The 20702-nt window shown below is 39.6% G+C and overlaps 1 protein-coding gene across 1 annotated transcript; it reads right to left on the bottom strand.

Moving 5' to 3' along the window:
• Window positions 1–2342: 2342 nt before the first annotated feature.
• Window positions 2343–3263, bottom strand: LOC126071149 (olfactory receptor 7E24-like). The gene has a single exon (XM_049875410.1). The coding sequence runs from the start codon at window positions 3183–3185 to the stop codon at window positions 2343–2345; it is 843 nt and encodes a 280-aa protein (XP_049731367.1). The 5' UTR covers window positions 3186–3263.
• Window positions 3264–20702: the final 17439 nt, after the last annotated feature.

Genomic DNA, 20702 nt, shown 5'->3' with positions numbered 1-20702 from the left:
AATTGTAAGGTCTTCTGTCATCCATTTAGGTCAAATCGCACATTGGGTATCGAAGTTCCTTGTCAGTGAAGTTGGTTGAAGATTAAGCTTAGGGATAAAACAGTAATTTAAACAAGTTACTACACAGGTTCTCAAAGCCCACATCGCTGCATCAGGAACTATATGTAGCATCTCTAAAAGAAAGGTGGACACCCATGTAGTGAAAAGAGAAGTATCTCCAAGACAGATTTATCGTGACAGAAGAAAGGGAAGCATGGTTACAAAGTGGATTCCCAATGAGGTTGTTACTGGAGAAAGGAATGATCTTCCCTTTGCTTAGGATATGGCTCTTTGCTACCCTAGGATAATGAAAAGAAAGATGAAAATTCTGACTTGAGTGGCTTTTAATGATCCTCAGGTACCATTATAGTCACACAGCAACTGGAAATATGATACCATCACCTTAGCTCCAATTGTACACTCTTGAGTAAGGTATATGATCTTCAACCACCTTTTTTGGGAATACATTTGTAAACTTCTGTTACACAGATTTCAAAGGATGGATCGACAAGACAAAGTAAAGTATTATAATAAAATGTGCAGAGACCTGGAGTAAGAACGCTTAAGGGGAAGGACTTTTTGGACATTTATCAAGACAAAAGAACTGAAGGAAAAATTCAAGCCTCAAGTTGCAATATTAAAAGATTCTATGGAGCATCAAAAGAATATGGAAGGAATAAACAGAGTTACTATACCAAGAATAATTTCTTGACTTTCAACCATTTCAGGAGGTAGCATATGATCTACAATGTTTTGTTCACAGTGCAAAGGCTTTTGACTGTGTGGATCATCACATTACAAATAATATTGCAAAGAATGGGAATTCCAGGACACTTAATAGTGTTCATGCAGAAGCTGTACATAGACCAAAAGGCAATCTCACATACTTTGAATATATTATTATAATGGACCAGACTCTGAAGAAGGACATCACACTTGATAAAGTAGAGGGTCAGAGAAAAAGAGGAAGACCTTCAACAAGAAGGATTGTCAGAGTGGCTGCAACAATGGGCTCAAACATAGTAATGACTGCAAGGACGGTGCAGGACCAAGCAGTGTTTTGTTCTGTTGTGCAAAGAGTCAACATGAGTTGGAACTGACTCGATGGAACCCAACAAAAACAAGTACAGACATCATAACATACTTTGTTTCTCCTCATTAAAATTTATTAGTCAAGGCTCAAACAAGAAAAAAGAAAACACACTAGTAATTTTAAAGAACATTGTTTGTATAGGAATTAGGTAAATAAGTATTGAAAGGCTGAAAGGTATAAAATATGGGAGGAGGGTAACACTGAGCTAGTACCTACAGGAAGTAGTGACCATGCCAAAGGATAAGAATGTAGTGAAAAGATTGGCTTATTGGGGCTGGTGATCTCGTTGGACAACTATCAGAGGAATATTGCAAGACAGTCAGATGGAAAACCAGAGTAAGAACGGGAAGATTCTACTCTGGCATCACAAAGTACAATGCAAAAAGGTGAATTTGAAGCAGAGACACAGAGCTTAATGTCCAGCACATATGACCAGCTCTATGGTAGGGAGGGAGAAGATATTTGAAGAAATAATACCAGGAACATTGAGAAAAATCACATTGCCTGAAATTCTTTCATATCTTCCCCACTGTGAGCTCTGATCACTTTAAGATCTTCAGTATCTGCTCATGAGGACTAAAGGAGTTAAGACATATTAGTCTTTTCTGAAAAATGGTCTGATTTAGTAAGTAATCTCCAACCTTGCCTGCCCACTGGTACACCCTGGGGTGTTCTGAAAAATTTTCTGGCTGACCACACACCTCACTGTAAATAAATAAGAATTTCTGGTGGTACAACTTCGGCATGAGTGTCTTTAAAGCTCACCAGATGATTCCAATATGAAGCCAAGTTTGAGAACTAATAACAAGCAGTATTACACCTAAATTGCATAACTAGATAAGATAGATAAAAATGTCGTAGGGACAACAGGCATGAAGTGTGGACAGGATGGGGATTGTATTTGAATATAAAGAAAGTTGTGCATTTCACCAGAATGACTATGTCATAGATGACAAATATAGAAGGCTACACAGGTGTTATAGGACTCAATGTGGGTGTATATTATGATGTAACACAGATTCCAGAATATCCCCCAATTCACCAAAAATGGGCCAAATAATCAATATTCTGATATTAAACATAAAAAAGGATTGAAAACAATGAGATCTGCAAAAATTATGAGACCAAAGGAGCATAATTTCCAGCTCCACATGTTTGGTTTTCAGCAATTCTAAACCACAGGCCATAAAAGATGGCACAGGCATTAACACTATGCTTGTCTGCTGAGGAGCCTCTGCAGGGCCCCCTTGATATCCCTGTTCCTCAGGCTGTAGATGAAGGGGTTCAACATGGGGGTGACCACGGAGTACATCACTGCAGCTGCTGCACTACTCCTAGGAGCAGGTGAGACAGTTGAACTCAGGTACACTACAATACCTGTTCCATAAAATAAGCAAATCACTGACAGATGAGAACCACAGGTGGAAAAGGCTTTATACTTCCCACCTGATGAGGGGACTCTCAGAACAGAGAAAACAATTCGAGTATAAGAGAAAAGGATGGCTGAGACAGGAACACCACCAAAGATGGCACCAATAAAATATACTAGTATGTTTTTTATAGTGGTCTCAGAACAGGTAAGGTTGAAGAGTTGAGAAGGATCACAGAAAAAATGAGGAATTTCCACATCCGTGCAGAAGGCGATTTGTGACACCATCAAGCAGTGCAGCTGGGAGTTCAAGAGGCTGAGAAAAAAAGACACCAAAACAAACAAGCCACAGAAGTGGAGGTTCATGATGACTGGGTAGTGAAGTGGTTGACAGACGGCCACAAACCGGTCATAGGCCATCACTGTCAGGAGTAGATTGTCCATACATCCAAAAAAACTAAAAAAAGACAACTGAATCAGGCAGTTGACATAGGATATGATTCTGTGGTGTGTGTGGATATTCATAAGCATCTTTGGGATTGTCGCAGAGGTAAAACCAATGTCAGCCAAGGAAAGGTTGGAGAGGAAGAAGTACATGGGGGTATGGAGGTGGGGGTCAGAACTCACAGCCAGGATGAAGAGCAGGTTCCCAAGTACTGTGAGCAGGTACATGGACAGAAACATTCCAAAGAGGAGGGGCTGCAGTTCTGGATTCTCTGAGAGGCCCAGCAGGAGGAATTTAGAGACATGTGTTAGATTCTGTGGGTCCATGTTGCAGAGACACCTTTGAAAAAGTTAAAAAAAAAAGATCAGTGAAGGACCCAAGAACACAGGTTTGCAGCCCTATACCTATACTTTTAACTCAGAAAATTCACAAATAAAGCATTCACTTTTAAGAACATACACCCCCTTCAGCAACACTTCTCAACGCTGGCAAAACTATCCTTCCTAGAACCTCTTCCTCATTGGTTGCTGTGCTATTCACCCTTTTCTATAGAAACTTACTTTAGAGGCACTCATCTGAAGAATGTTGGAGGATCAAAGACAATTATAGATAAAAATTCATAAAGACAGCAAAATAATTAACTCTAGGAGAAAGAGAAGACTTGAACAGACACGTAACATGAAGATATCAAAGCAGTATCAAAAACCTCCCAACAAAGAAATGCCCAGAACCAGATGGCTTCATTGGGGAATTCTACCAAACATTTACAGAACAAGTTATGCCAATCTTTCTTAAGCATTTCCAAAAAATGAAAAGGAGAGAACTGCCCCTAATTTCTTCTGTGGGGCTAGCATCACCCTGGTGGCTAAACCAAACAAGGACTCCACAAGAAGAGAAAACTAAAGACTAATACCAAAATAAACCCATTTTCTTCTAGTTGATTTCAACTCCCAGCAACCTTAGAGGACAGAGTAGAACTGCCACATAGGGTTTCCATGGAGCGGCTGGTGGATTTGCACTACAAAATTTTTGGTTAGCAGCTGAGCTCTTAACCACTGCACCACCAACACCAAGGCTCCCACAGACAAATATCTCTGATAGATGTTGTTGTGGTTTTTGTTAGGTGCTATTGACTTGGTTCTGGCTCATAGCGACCCTATGCACAACATAATGGATCACTGCCTGATCCTGTGCCGTCCTCACTATTGTTGCTATGCTTGAGCCCATTGTTGCAGCCAGTGTCAATCTATCTCACTCAGGGTTTTCCTCTTTCTCACTGATCTCCACTTTACCAAGCATGATGTCCGTCTCCAGGGACTGATGCCTTCTGATAACATGTGTAAAATATGTAAGACGTAGTCTCCGCATCCTTGCTTCTAAGGAGCATTCTGCCTGTACTTCTTCCAAGACAGATTTGTATGATCTTTTTGCAGTCCATAATATATTAAATATTCTTCGCCAACACCACAATTCAAAGGTGTCAATTCTTCTTCGGTCTTCCTTATGCATTGTCCAGCTTTTGCATGAATCTGGGGCAACTGAAAACATCATGGCTTAGGTCAGGCTCACCTTAGTCTTCAAGGTGATGTCTTTGCTTTTCAACACATTAAAGAGGTGCCTTGCAACCGATCTGCCCAATGCCATGTGTCTTTTGATTTCTGGACTGCTGCTTCCATGGAAGTTGATTGTGGATCCAAGTAAAATGAAATCCTTGACATCATCAAACTTTCCTCCATTTATCATGATGTCGCTTATTGGTCCAGTTGTGAGGATTTTTTTTTCTTTGTGTTGAGGTGTAATGCATACTGAAGGCTGTGGTCTTTAATCTTCATCAGTAAATGCTTCAAGTCCTCTTCATTTTCAGCAAGCAAATTGTGTCATCTGCATAATGCAGGCTGTTAATGAGTGTTCCTCCAATCCTGATGTCCTGTTCTTCTTCATATACTCCAGATTCTCAGATTATTAGCTCAGCATACAGATTGAGTAGGTATGGTGAAGGGATACAACCCTGATGCACATCTTTCCTTTCTTTAAACCACATGATATCCCCTTGTTCTGTTCAAATGACTGCCTCTTGATCCATGTACAGGTTCCTCATAAGCACAATTAAGGGTCCTGGAATTTCCATTCTCTACAATGTTAGCCATAATCTGTTATGATTTACACAGTTGAATACCTTTGCACAGTCAATAGAACATCCTTCTGGTATCCTCTGCCTTCAGCCAGGACCCATCTCACATCAGGAATGATATCCCTGGTCCCACATCATCTTCTAAATCTGGCTTGAATTTCTCCCAGTCCCATGTTGATATACTGCTGTAGCCACATTTGAATGATCTACAGCAAAATTTTGCTTGCTTGTGATATTAATGATATTTTTTGATAATTCCCCCATTTGGTGTGATTACCTTTCTTGGGAATGGACATAAATGTGGATCTTTTCCAGTCATTTGGCCAGGTAGCTGTTTTCCAAATTTCTTGTCATAGACCAGATAGCAATTCCAACACTGTGTCCATTTGTTGAAACATCTCAGTTGGTATTCCTTCAGTGCCTGGACCATTGTTTTTCAGCAATTCCTTCAGTAGAAGTTGGACTTATTCTTTCAGTAGCATTGATTCCTGATCATACGTTACGTCTTGACATGGTTGAATGTCAACCAATTCTTTTTGATGTACTGATTCTGAGGATTTCTTCCATCTTCTTTTGATGATTCCTGCATAGTTTAATATTTTCCCCATAGAATACTTCAGTATTGCAACTCAAGGCTTATTTTTTTTATTCAGTTCTTTCAGATCAAGAAATGCTGACTGCGTTCTTCCCTTTTGGTTTTCTATCTTCAGGTCTTTGCACATGCTATCATAGTATTTTACTTTGTCTTCTCAGGACACCCTTTGAAATCTTCTGTTCAGCTGTTTTACTTCATCACTTCTTCCTTTTGCTTTAGCTACTTGACCTTCAAGAGCAAGTTTTAGAGTCTCTTCTGACATCCAATTAGGTCTTTTCTTTCTCTCCTGTCTTTTAATGACCCATTTTTTTTCATGTATGATGTCCTTGATGTCATTCCACAACTCGTCTGGTCCTCAGTCATTAGTGCTTACCGTGTTAAATCTATTCTTGAGATAATCTCTGAATTCAGGTGAGATACACTCAAGATCATACTTTGGCTCTAGTAGACTTGTTCTAATTTTCTTCAGTTTCCGTTTGAACTTCAGTTGAGAAAGTGGTGGTCTGATCTGCAGTCAACCCCTGGCCTTGTTCTGACTGATGATATTGAGCTTTTCCATTGTCTCTTTCCACAAATGTAGTTGATTTGATTCCTGTGTATTCCATCTAGCCAGGGCCATGTGTATAGTCACCATTTGTGTTCGTGAACACAATTGAGAATCCCTGATGTTGCAGGAGAAAAGTGGGATGCAGACCTCAAACTCTAGTAAGAAGACCAGTCTTAAAAGTCTGACTGAGCCTGGAGAGACACCAGAGTTCGTGGTCTCTGGACTCTGTTAGCCCAAAACTAAAACCATTCCAGAAGCCAACTTTTCAGACAAAGATTAGACTGGACTATAAGACATAAAATGATACTGGTGAAGAGTGTGCCTCTTAGCTCAAGTAGACACATGAGGCTACGTGGGCAGCTCCTGCCTGGAGCCGAGAAGAGAAGGCACAGGGGTACAGGAGCTGGTTGAATCACAGGAAATACAGGGTGGAGAGAAGGAGTGTGTTGTCACATTGTAGAGAGAGCAACTAGGGTCACATAACAAAGTGTGTATAAGTTTTTGTATGAGAAACTGACTTGAATCGTAAACTTCCACTTAAAGCACAATAAAAAAAGAAAAAAAATCAATCTTACTAAAGGACACTAATTGTGGAAATCCTGGTGGTGTAATGGTTAAGTACTATGGCGGCCAACCAAAAGGTCAGCATTTCAAATCCAAAAGGCAGTTCTTGGAAACTCTGTGGGGCAGTTCTACTCTGTCCTGTGGGATCACTATGAGTTGGAATCAACTCGATGGCAACAGGTTTGTTTTTTTTTGGTTTAAGGTAGCTGTCAAATCTGCTGCAAAAGACCTTGTTAAAGTGTTAAAAAAGCAAAAATGTCACCTTGAAGACCAACTTATACCTGACCAAGCCATGGGGTTTTCAGTTGCCTCATATGCATGTGAAAGCTGGATGATGAATAAGATCAATAAAGATTACAGCCTTGGAAACCCTATGGCACAGTTCTACTTTGTCCTGTAAGGTCCAGAATCCCTGGCAATGGGTTTTTAAGCTGCTCCCTGGAGCCCTGGTTGAGCAATGGTTAAGAACACGACTCCTAACCAAAAGGTCAGTAGTTTGAATCTACCAGGCCCTCCTTGAAAATTCTATGGGGCAGTTCTACTTTGTCCAATAGGGTCACTAACAGTCTGACTGAATGCCATTTTTTTTTTCTTTCTAAATAAGGGGCCCTGGGGGTGCAGTGGTAAGCACTCATCTGCTCACTGAAAGGTCAGCGGTTAGAGCCAGCCACTCCACAGGAGAAAGATTTGGCAGTTTGCTTCCATAAAGATTACAGCCTTGGAAACCCAATGGATCAGTTTGAATCTGTCCTACAGGGTCACTGTGAGTCAGATTCTACTCAAGGGCAATTAGTTTAGTTTTTTGTTTGTTTGTCTTAATGTATTTTTGTTTGTGAAATGTATTTTATTTTTTCAAAATGCAATGCAATAAATTCTTTGATTGGGACTGTTTATAAACATCCTATAAGAGATGTGTAATAAAATGTGTGGCTCCATTTTTTTGGATATTTTACTGGCCTTAAACCTCAACCTCCTCCCACCTTCTGCCTCACCCCTAGAGAAACTGATAAGACAGCCTAGTTGCTCCCTATTTTGGCATTGGCAGTAGATTCAAACTGGGCAAGGCCCTGCTGGTTTGCTGGAACCCTCAGTCCAGGCCCAACCCTAACCACAATACAAATTCCAGCCAGGCACTTTCTTTGTTCTCTCAAGGCACATTTAAACCAGCATGGGAGCCTGCCCTGATCTGCCTAAACAGTCTCCTTATACGAGTGATAAACCTTTTCATACACTTTTGGTATGTGAGTGTGGCCTCTTCATTCACACCATTTGAACCAAACTTTGGGGAGCAACGGTGTCTGCTCTAACTTTTCAGAGTGTTCACAACAACTAGAACCACATAAGCTGTACTCTAAATTAAAATCTTACCATGGGTGTCTGTCAGTTTGTCTTACTGTGGTGGCTTTCATGTTGCTGTGATACTGGAAGCTTTGCCACCATATTTCAAACACCATTAGGGTCTCCCTTGGAGGACAGGTTTCAGTGGAGCTTTCAACTAAGACAAATGAGAAAGAAAGACCTGGCAAGCTACTTCAGATAAATTAACCAGTGAAAACCATATGAATAGCTGCAGAATATTGTCAGAAAAGTTGAAGGCAATCAAAATAAAACCGGGGAAGAGCTGCCTCCTCAAAGAAGAGTCAACCTTAATGATGTGGATGAAGTCAAGCTTTCGGTACCTTCATTTACTGATGTGGCATGACTCATAATGGGAAGAAACAGCTGCAAACATCTCAACATAAAGAAAACAAAACCCTCACAACTGGACCAATAAGCAACATCATGATAAACAGAGAAAGATCAAATTAGTCAAGGATTTTATTTTATTTGGATCCATATTCAATGTCCATGGAAGTAGCAGTCAAGAAATCAAAGGATGCATTGCATTGGGCAAATCTGCAGGAATGTCCTTTTTCAAGTGTTAAAAAGCAAAGATGTTATTTTAAGGACTAAGGTCCTCTTGACCCAAGCCATGGTGTCTTCAATGGCCTCATATACATGTGAAAATGGGCACTAAATAAGGAAGACTAAAGAGGAATTCATGTCTTTGAATTGTGGTGTAAGCAAAGAACATTGACTATTCTATGGACTGCCAGAACTAACAAATCTGTCTTGGAAGAGGTACAGCCAGAATGCTCCTTAGAAGCAAGGATGGAGTGACTTCTTTGGAGATGTTATCAGGAGGGACCAGTCCCCGAGAAAAACATCATCTTTGGTCAAGTACAGGCTCAGCAAAGAAGAGGAAGACCCTCAATGAGATGGACCAACACAGTGGCTGCAACAATGGGTTCAAGGATAACAGCGATTGTGAGGATGGCATAGGACCAGGCAGCGTTTCGTTGTGTTGTACAGAGCATCACTATGAGTCGGAATCAACTTAAAGGCACCTAACAACAACAACAATTTAAAATCAAAATTCTTAATCAGTTACACCAAAAGCCAAACCTGTTTCCCAATTCCAACTCACAGCAATTCCATGTGTTACAGAGTGGAACTGCTCCAAAGGGTCTCCTTGTCTTTACAGGACATTGCCAGATCTCTCGTCCAAGGTGCCGCTGTGTGGGTTGGAACCACCAACCTTTCAGTTAGTTGTTGCTGTTAGGTGCCATCAAGTGGAATTCAACTCATAGCAACACCATGTGACAAATTAGTACTGCCCCATAAAGTTTCCTAGGCTATAAGCATTACAAGGGCAGATCACCAGGTGTTTGTCCTGTGGAGTCGCTTGAGGGCTGAATGACCAACCCTTTGGTTACCATCCGAGAGTTTAACCATTTTTGCCACCCAGGGACTTTCTTAATGAAATTGCATTTTTATATGCATTTTATTAGAAACATTTTATTTTTCGTGAGTTTTTGCCATTGTTTTCTATCCCGACATACATTCTCCTTGGAAGTAAATGTTTACTTGAGTGTGTGGATTGTCTTTGAAAAATCTTTTCAACTATAAATCCTAACCTTTGGCTTTAGTGGCCTTCACTTTTGATAAATATGATTTTGTTAAATGCACAAAAACATATCACATTGCTGATTCAAAATGAAATTCAGTATAATTCCGTCTTCAATTTTGAACAGTAATTAACTACTAACAAACACTCTATTCTCATTTTTTCATTTCATTTTCATTTTATGCAGGGTTGTTTGTATATAACTCTACACAATGTCAGGAAAACAACTATCTTTGAGGCTGCTTTGCTCTGTTGTCACCGTTTTTAGAGGTTTGATAAAAGTGCTTAATTATGTTTCTAAGCTTAAACGTTTAAAGCATTTGTTTTTTCATCAAATCCAACCCAGTACATTTACAGTTGAAGAATTCAGGACCATGAGAAATCTAAAAGCTGGCCTGAAACCCAGGCATCTTATGCCTAGCTCACAGCTTTCCAAGTTAATCCTCCCTGGTACAGAGATTGCAATTTTAAGTTCAGGTCTCTGAAAGTAACTCAGGTCTTCAACTCTATTGGCAAGTAACAGTGTGATATAATTTGGGAAAAATGCAAATGAAAAAGTGCAAAGAATGATATCATAAATACTTAAGCAGTTTTTTCAGCCGTAAAATAGCAATAATAAAGGAACTTACCTTATAGGCAGGGTTGTAAGAAATCACATTAAATAATATACATATATTTTTGGATGGTGCAAAAGCTTAATACTCTCGGCTGTTAAGCAAAAGCTTGGATTTCTAATCCACCTAGAGAAACCTCAGAAGAAAATCCAATTTTACTTCTAAAAAGTCTGCCATTGAAAACACTTTGGAGCATAGTTCTACTCTGACACACATGGAGTCACCATGAGTTGGAGTCACTTCGACAGAAACTTAGAGTAGTTTATGTGTGTGTGTCTGTAGTAGTAGTAGTTCTCACTCCTGGTTGATAATTCTAATTACCTTTGGATCTCTTAAAATATCCAGACTCTCTAGCCACAGCCTAGAACCAGTGAAATCAGAATGCCAGTACTTGAGGCCCTTGGTGATCCTGATGTACATTGCAGCAAGTGTGAATCACTGTCTTAGAGCATTGCTATATACTTACTACATGCTCCATTAAGGTTATCTAACATTATTGCCATTAATACTCACTGCCCCTATTAAATATGTAAATGTTTAATGATATTTACTTCAGAAATTCTACTTTATAGAGAAAAAGTATATAAATATAAAATATATATAAAATATAAAATATTTCCATTAACGTTTACGTTTTCTCCTATCCCTGCAGATCCCATTCTCCAGAATATTCATCCCAAAAGGCTACCACTAACATGAATTTAGGGGAGATATTTACCTGGCAATGTTTCCATAATGTTAGCATTGATTTATATATCCGAAAAGAGTTTTTTCAAAAAACTTACCTAAATATTATATCATACCATGCATGTTGTCCTTGAAATGTCATTTACCACTACATAGTATTTTAAGTTTCTCTGTGAAGTACATTCATCTGGTTAAAATCTAGTTTAAATAATACATAGTGTTACCTGGGGGATGAACTTCATTTTATTTTTCAATTTCTTATTAGGACAGTCCCATGAAAATTTCTTACGCCACTCTCCATTCACACAAGTGAGAATTTCTATAAGATACATAAATGATGGATAGTTGTTTGAGTTGTGACAATTAATGTGTGTTCACTTTTTCTATTAATTGTCAACATTTGCTTTCCCAGTAGAAAAATCAACTACATGCTTTCATTGTTAAGATAACACATAGTGACCCTATAGGACAGAGTATAACCACTCCATATGGTTTTCAAAGCTGTAATTTTATGAAAGCAGACAGACACAACTTTCTCCTACAGAGCAGCTGGTGGGTCCAAACACCAACCTTTTGTTTAGCAGCCAAGTGCATAACCACTGTGCCACAAGGTATAGAATCACAAATATCACTGAATTCTGGGTAGTAATAATCATCAACCCATGATAGCTCCACATGAAATCCCGATTACAATAGGAAATAACATTTCCATATATCAGATTTCCAAAGTGGGCTGTAAAATGAGTTGCTACACACGGAACACACTGTGATCACAATATCCATGCCACAAAGACTCCTATAAACCAAGGCTTTATTCACCTTTCTCCTGATGAACTCTTCAAATTCCGAGAGGAGGAACTGATGCTTCTGCCTCTTTTTGGTATTTTGAACCAAAGCAGGTGCAACAAGAAAAACACTCATTCAGCTCTCATGGAGGGTACAGAGCCTGGGAACAAGGTCTGAGTGCCATATCCTTTGTTCACTGGAAGTTTGGCACCTAATATTCAATTATGGTTTTCAACCAGAGTTGGAATCGTTATGGGAGTAGCAGGTTAATTGATGCAATACAACACCATGAAAGAGTCAGTCACTTTATTTTCAATTAATGGCAGACAGGTTAAAGCCTATCTTATCTCAAGAAACTTGAACATGAATAAATGGAAATCCTAAAACGTGTCTCAGTCCACATAGTAAGAATTTTCTTTTCCTTCTCTTTCTCCCTCTTCTTTTCTGTTTTCATTTAATGAAAATCTACCCAATTATTAAATATAATGTTGTCTATTGTATTAAATGGAAAATAATAGGTACAGCAGAAAATTTATGACGTAGACACACACGAGCCCTGTTTTATCTTATTTATGTGTTCAAGCAATGAGACTCCATTCAAAGAGAACCTAGCCTGTGCTACTCTAACCTTCCATTTCTCTTTCCTGGTAATCCAGGCGGAGCTTGGAGGGAAACAACTGAGTCCCATTCATCTCTCTAGTCCTTCTGGACATCACAGGAAGGAAGGAGAGCACAGACAGAAAAGCACTCAGTGTGTGGAAACCACAGTGAATATACTTTGTTCCTGTGAACAAATAACAATAATCAATATTTAACACAGATACTTTGTTACAAAGTATCTGTGTTAAATATTATTACTGTTATTTGTATAATGTCACAAGTTGGTGTAGGCTCTAAAGGAAAAAAAAAAAGAAAAAAAACCAAACCTGTTGTTGTTGAGTCAATTCAAACTCATTGTGACCCTATAGGACAGAGAAGATAGAGTTTCCAAGGAGCACCTGGTGGATTCGAACTGCCAACCTTTTGGTTAGGAGCTGTAGCATTAACCACTTCACCACCAGGGTTTCCGTGTAGGCTCTAGGGAAGTAGAAATGAATGAGACTCCATCACTTTTCCTCTGAGGATTTCAACTGGAGTGATCCCTGAAGAGAAATAGCAGGCTGGGATAATGTTAGAATATTGGTTAGGTGCCCAGTGATAAGGAAGCCTGGTGATGCAGGCGTTAAGCACTCAGCTACTAAGCAAAATGTTGGTTGTTTAAACCCACCAGCCACTTTGCAGGAGAATAATGTGGCTGTCTGTTTCTGTAAAGATTCCAGCCTTGGAAACCCTAGGGGACAGTTCTACTCTGTCCTATAGTGTGGCTATGAGTTGGAATCAACTTGATAGCAACGGCTTTGGTTTTTGGCCCCGTGATAAGGGGCAGTGGTGGTTCAGGGATAGAATTCTTACTTTTCATGCAGAAAACTGGGTTCAATTCTCAGCCAATGCACCTCATGCACCTCAACCACCCGTCACTGGGTGGAGCCTTGTGTGTTGCTATGATGTTGAACAGGTTTCAGTGGAGGATCAAAAAAAATTAGCCAGTGAAAACCCTATGGATCACGGTGGTCTGATCCACAGCTGATGGTGGCACCCTTGAATGGAATCTCACTGCCCAGATTGAAACCTGGATTCACCCCTTTCTACACCAAAAATTGATTAAAATACATAAAATTGCTGTGCTCCATTCCTCACCCATAAAATAATAATAATCTCTGCATGCATATCTTGGGGGTGATTGTGCAGATGAAATTAAAAAAGCTAGATAACACATAGCTCAGAGCTTGGCACCAGGAAACCCTCAATACAGTTTGGTCATGGTGTAGTTATTGACGTCATCACCATCATTATCATCATCCTCAAATTCATAACCATTTAGGAGTTCTTAGGTGTCAGTTTAGAGGGACTTATTTCCTGCTGTGATGGTGGCAATGCCTATGGAATCAAGAAATAGTGTTACGGAAGAGCAGAAGTCTCAATGAAAGTCCTCAGAAACCTACAGTGCTAAGAACATAAACTTCAAAACCCATTTAGCTGTAGCAATTTATTCTGGGCCCTACATCCTAACTGGAAACGCCGGTCGCGTAGTGGTTAAAGGCTGTGGCTGCTAACCAAAAGGCCGGGAGTTCAAATCCACTGGTCTCATCTAAGACACCTTATGGGGCAGTTCTACTCTGTCCTTTAGGGTCGCTATGAGTCGGAATCAACTCTAAGGCAATATATTTTTTTTTTAATGGGACATCCTAAGAATCCCAATTGTGGTGTTGGTCCTCATGATTTAAAACAATGACCTCGATAGTCCCTGCTGAGTTCCTTTCTCCCTCAGCACTCACTGGACTGCATGGTGTCTCCGCTGGGGCATGGCCAAGGAGTGTGAATCCATTGCTATTCCAATGCCTAGCAGGCGATGAGGGCTGAGGCTTCTTCCTCAGGACTGGCAGGAAGACAGACTCAGGCTGGGCGTCCTGATGTGGATGAAGACTCTGGGAGGAAGACACACACGCCTGAAACTTGCTGGACTAGGATGCGCACTATAAATGGCTGGAGAAACAGGCTAATAATTTATAGTTGAGCGGTATTGAGAATGCAATCCACAGAGCTCATAATTAGCCTAACTGATCTATGTTCTCCCAGTCTCTGAGGGCTTGTTACATTAACAGATGAAGGAGTTAAAAAGGGTCAGGGCCCTTACCCTTCACAGGAGGAATCAAACCTGTATTCTCACTTCTGTCCCATAAATTGGAGGGTTCTTAATATGAAGTTCAACTCCTTTTTCTTTCGCATTTAAAGAATCAGTGAGTGACTTTGATGTCAACAAATGCAGTGAATTGATCAAGCATTTCAGTGAGAATGAGAATTTCTATAACGAGAATCTGATAATATTTCCGTATCTCATTTAAGATTTATGTTTCTAAAAAGAACATCCTAGCTGAGATACCTTTAGGAAAATAATAGAGGGTTTTCAAAAAGGAAGCAAGTATACAGGAAGCCAGCAATTCAGTCTATATTTTTGATTCAAGCAATTCCCAAGCAAAGCCCTCGAATTTGATGACGATAATCTCCTTCAGCAATATTTCTCAGTTGTGACAAACCCATTCTTCTCAGACCTCTTTCCTCATTGGCTTCAGGTAACAAATCCATAAAGACAGTAATATATCTTTATGAAGGAAACATATGGAAAATTTAATAACCTTTTCTTTTCAAGAAAAAACAAATCAATTAGAGGACTCTATGAAGAAGTCAAGGAGAGCATTGGCAGTTAAGTGGTCGAATTCTCAGTTCCCACGCCGATACACCTCATGCGAAGCCACTACCCAAATGAAAGTGAAAGCTTGCATGGTGCTATGATGCTGAACAGATTTCCCTGGTCTTCCAGACTAAGACAGAGGAGGAAGGATATCCAGGCAATCAACTTCCAAAATCAGCCAATGGAAATCCTATGGATCACAAGAGTCTGATCTGCAGCTGATCATGGCGAGGATGCAGGACTAGGCAGCATTTCCTTCTGTTATGGGCGGGATGGCCATGCGACGGGAGCTAACAACAACAACACAATCAAACGTGTTTTATTTTATCCAAATGCAGCACAATATATTTTCTGATTTGGAATATATTTTAAATAAACACCCAGTAAGAGATAGTACCACATTACTGGATTCTAAATTAAAATAAGTGTTCCTAAACAGAGATCATTTTTGTATGTCAATTATCTTCATGGGTTTGAGTAGGCTGTCCTTTGAATGAGCCTGGCACTATAGTCTTCCCTGTTCCTCCCCTATTAGCATCTTTGGGCTTCAGGAACAAACCATCACACCACCAACCCTCAAGCATAAAGCTTTGTCTAAATGTCAGCAGAATTAAAGAGATACAGTCCTGGGTGAGGTGTCGGAGCACCTCCTCCTTGAATGGTCAGGTATGAAAAATCTCCATGTTACAGGTTGTGTAGGCTGGTGGTATCAAACAGCTGGGGAGGGATTTTTCTCTGTCCCTCGGTTATGATGCTAATGGGCAGCATGTGTAGCATTAAGCTTATAGGCCACCTAAGTGGACATAACTCTCCAAGGCAAGACCAGTAGAGGTGAGGTTCCCATTGTGTTTCACATCTATAATGCCAAGTCGGGGGCCAGGTGGAAGGCAGGCATGGAAGAATGAATACACACTGGGACAATTTCCAGAAGATGGGAGGGATAGGCTTGTCATATTATATCCTATTTATTTGTCTCACCCATAATATAAAATCGAACGTGCATGGAAAAATTGTTATCTCTGCCTGGAAAGCTTTTGAGCCAAAAGTGACTGCTTTCATGTTGTATACTGTCTCCTTATTGGATGTAATAAAATCTACTTTCCATGTGCTATCGTGTGTTGAGGCTGTAATGGGAAGGATGTGATATTTATGGAGCAATCCCTATTAGTTATTGGTGCCCTTTTTCTAATGGCCTCCTGGGTCTCAGAACCAGGTACAACCTGGAATTGCATTGCACATTTGCCATGTTGTGCTTCAGTTATGGCTCAGCAGAACAAGGTCTGATGATGTTGTCCCTCATGAGTTTTCATACTCTGGTTTTCTGACATCCATCTTCAATAGAGTAAGTGCTCACTCAAATATGTAGGTTGTCTTAAAAAAAACTTTCAAATACAAACCCTACTCCTTGGCTTTGGTGGACATCAAATTTTGATAAATGCACAAAATCATAATATCATTGAACACAAAATGACATTAATGTACAATAAGTCATCAGTAAACAATAACCTTTAAGAAACACTGTTTTCTTTTATTCATTTTATAACATTTATTTGTATCAGTTCTAAACCATCTCAGGGAAGTCTGGTGCTAAGTTCACTATAGCTTTATTTTATTTCCATTCTATATTGGCTTCAGGAAGTATATTAAATGTATTTATCGTTCTAAGTATTTTCAAATCTTTGTTTTCTTATCAAACCAACCCTCTTATTTACAGTTGAGGTATTTAGGATAGGGGAGGTCCCAAAGCCATATCTGAAATTCAGCCATTTTGGGCCTACTTAAGAGCTTTTCAAGCCAATCCTTCCTGATAGGGAGATTGCACTTCTCTTCATTTCAGCTCCCTGATGGCAATTCGGTTCTTCATTTTTCTTGAAATGTCATAATGTGATTTAATTTGGGGAAGTGAAAATAGTAGAGAATAAAATGGAAAACATACAGGTAGTGTGCACATTTATAAAAATGTAAATCTTAATTGAACTTAACTATTGGGGTTGTTGTAAGTAATTAAATCAAATAATACATAAAAAGTGCTTAGATCTGGGGCTCTCAATGCTAGTTTATCATTATAATTACCTATGGATCTTTTAAAATATACTAATGAACGAGCCACAGCCAAGAACCTATTAAACCAGGAGAGGCGGAGCCAAGACGGAGGAATAGACAGATGCTACCGGCAAGCCGTCTTTACAACAAAGACCCGAAAAAACAAATGAAACGAGTATATTTGTGACAAGCTGGGAGCCCTGAGCATCAAAGGCAAGCTTAGACAACGAACTGAAGGGCAGGGGGAGGAAGAGACCGTTCAGAAGTGGAGGGGAGTTACCGGACCTGAATCACAGGGAACCCTCAGGCACCATTCCAGGAGCGCCATCCACAGCAGTGGCAGGCTGGTACAAGCATTTGGCCACAGTTTCCTCAGGGAGAAGCAGCCAGCCACACAGCCTACTCGCATCTCTGGAACCTGAGGAGAATGGCACTCTTGGCAAAAGCTAATCACTTTCGTATATTTTACCAAGCCTCCCCCACCCCAAGCCGGCTTCAGCAGCTGAATCCCTGGGCCTGTGATAGACCCTGGCGAGCACCTAGAGACATCCTCCTGGCCTTGGGGAAGGAAATAATTTGCAATGGGGGAAAAAAGATAATTTGCTAGCTCCATTAACTGGGGGAGATCAGGACAGAAGCGGCTCCTGTCCAGGCATAAACTGTCCATGGACCTTGAGCACCTTTCCCTTCTGCATGGACCTGTGTGGGCCTATTTTGGGAGAATAGGCCTTTGTTGGCAAACTCCAACCATTTCAGCTGTGTGGTACAGAGGTGGGTGTTTGACGTTTGCCATTGTTTTGCCTATTAAACAAATTCCTCACCTACTCACATCAGGGACCTAAGGACTGGTAGTTCCACTTAGGTGACTTAGCCACCCAAGACTGGGGTCCAAAGATAACTGGTACCTCCCAGTTCTTACAACCCAAAACTTTGGGTGCTCATGGTCCCTGTGCAGAACCCACCCACCAGCATGCTCTAGGGAACAGAGATGTGTATTCCTCAGAGACATGTGGGGGTCAGTTCTCAACTCCCTGCCTTGTTCAGAGCGTGACCCCCTGCTGCAATCACATACCGGTATATACAACAATCACTCCTGCCCCTCTAAGACTGTAGGACAGAGTCTGTACCACACACTTGATAATCAGCTACCTGAAAACCTGAGCTGAATTCATACAAGAAAACTGAATGGACTCCTAGACCGATATACCTGATAACAGCTCTAGCCAGCTGGGGACAGGATACCAGAGTTCCAAAGGCAAAAATAATCAAGCTAGCTCACTCAAGCAACCCATAGGGCTATACCAAAACAAAACAAAGCAAGCGGCTACAACACAGTAAGCAAACAAAAACTAATACAATAACTTATAGATGGCTTGGAGACAACAGTCAATATCAAGTCACATAAAGAAACAGACCATGATCACCTCAACAGGCTCTCAAAACTAAGAATCCAGGGATCTTCTAGATGAAAGTGCATTTCTGGAATTACCAGATGCAGAATATAAAAGTTGAATATACAGAACCCTTCAAAACATCAGAAAGGAAATGAGGCAATACACAGAACAAGCCAAGGAACACACAGGTAAAGGAACTGAAGAAATCAGAAAGATTATTCAGGAACATAATGAAAAGTTATACGGAAAAATCCATAGACAGACAGCAATCAGAAATTCAGAAGAATAACAATAAAGTTACAGAATTAGACAACTCAATAGAAAGTCGGAGGAGCAGAATTGAGCAAGTAGAATCTAGAATTTCTGAACTCAAAGATAAAGCATTTGGCACTAATATATTTTTAAAAAATCAGATAAAAGAATTAAAAAAATGAAGAAACCTTAAGAATCATGTGGGACTCTATGAAAAGAAATAAACTATGAGTGACTGGAGTACCAGAACAGGGAGGGATAATAGGACATACAGAGAAATACAGAGAAAATTGTTGAAGATTTGTTGCTCATTGAACTCCACATAAGGTAGATCCTAAAAGAAAGTCACCAAGACATATTAGAATCAAACTTGCCAAAACCAAACATAAAGAGAGAATTATAAGAGCAGCAAGGGATAAACGAAAAGTCACCTACAAAGAGAGCCAATAAGAATAAGCTCAGACTACTCGGCAGAAACCATACAGACAAGAAGGCAATGGGATGACATATTTAAATAATTAAAGGAAAAAAAATGCCTGCCAAGAATCATATATGCAGCAAAACTGTCTCTTACATATGAAGGTGAAATTAAGACATTTCCAGATAAACACAAGTTTAGGGAATTCGTAAAAACCAAATCAAAACTAAAAGACATACTAAAGGGAGTTCTTTCGTTAGAAAATCAATAATATCAGTTATCAACCCAAGACTAGAACACTGGACAGAGCAACCAGAAGTCAACCCAAACGGGGAAACCGAAAAAAAAAAAAAACAAGATTATTAAAAAAAAAAAAAAGCCCAAAACAGGGTAAGAGCAATGTTATTATATAAAAGAAGACAACATTAAAATAATAAAGAGGGACTAAGAAATGTAATCAAACACCTTCCAAATGGAGAGGAAGATACGGCGATACAAAGAAATAAAAGTTAGTTTTAAATTTAGAAAAATAGGGGTAAATAATAAGGTAACCACAAAGGAGACAAACTATCTTACTCATCAAAATAAAATACGAGGGAAAAATACAGACTCAGCAGAAACAAAATCAACAAAAAATACCAGGAAAAGACACTATATAAACAAAATCTACTCAGCACTAAAATCAAGTGGGAAAAAGAAACTGTCAACACACAAAAAAAGACGTCAAAATGATAGCACTAAATTCATACCTATCCATAATTACCCTGAATGGAAATGGACTAAATGCACCAATAAGGAGACAGAGAGTGGCAGAATGGATTAAATAACAAGATCCATCTATATGCTGACTACAACAGAAACACCTTAGGCTTAGAGACACAATCAAACTAAAATTCAAAGGATGGAAAAAATATATCAAGCAAACAACAATCAAAAAAAAGCAAGAGTGGCAATATTAATTTCTGACAAAATAGACTTTCAAGTTAAATCCATTAAAAAGGATAAGGAAGAACACTATATAATGACTAAAGGGACAATACACCAAGAAGATATAACCGTATTAAATATTTATGCACCCAATGACAGGGCTGCAAGATACATAAAACAAACTCTATCAGCATTGAAAAGTGAGATAGACAGCTCCACAAAAATAGTAGGAGACTTCGACACAACACTTTTGGTGAAGGACAGGACATCCAGAAAGAGGTTCAATAAAGACACAGAAATTCTAAATGCCACAATCAACCAACTTGACCTCATAGACATATACAGAACACTCCACCCAACAGCAACCAAGTATACTTTCTTTTCTAGGGCACATGGAACATTCTCTATAGTAGACCACACATTAGGGCATAAAGCAAGCCTTAGCAGAATCCAAAACTTTGAAATATTACAAAGCATCTTCTCTGACCGTAAGGCCATAAAAGTGGAAATCAATAACAGGAAGAGCAGGGAAAAGAAATCAAACACTTGGAAACTGAGCAAT

Source organism: Elephas maximus, chromosome 3, assembly GCF_024166365.1.
Source record: "Elephas maximus indicus isolate mEleMax1 chromosome 3, mEleMax1 primary haplotype, whole genome shotgun sequence".
NCBI lineage: Eukaryota > Metazoa > Chordata > Mammalia > Proboscidea > Elephantidae > Elephas > Elephas maximus.
This window is presented reverse-complemented; position numbering and strand designations above follow the sequence as displayed.

Coding starts and splice junctions, on each gene's coding strand:
- LOC126071149 (XM_049875410.1), bottom strand. CDS start 3,185: ATGTTTCTGTCCATGTACCTGCTCACAGTACTTGGGAACCTGCTCTTC.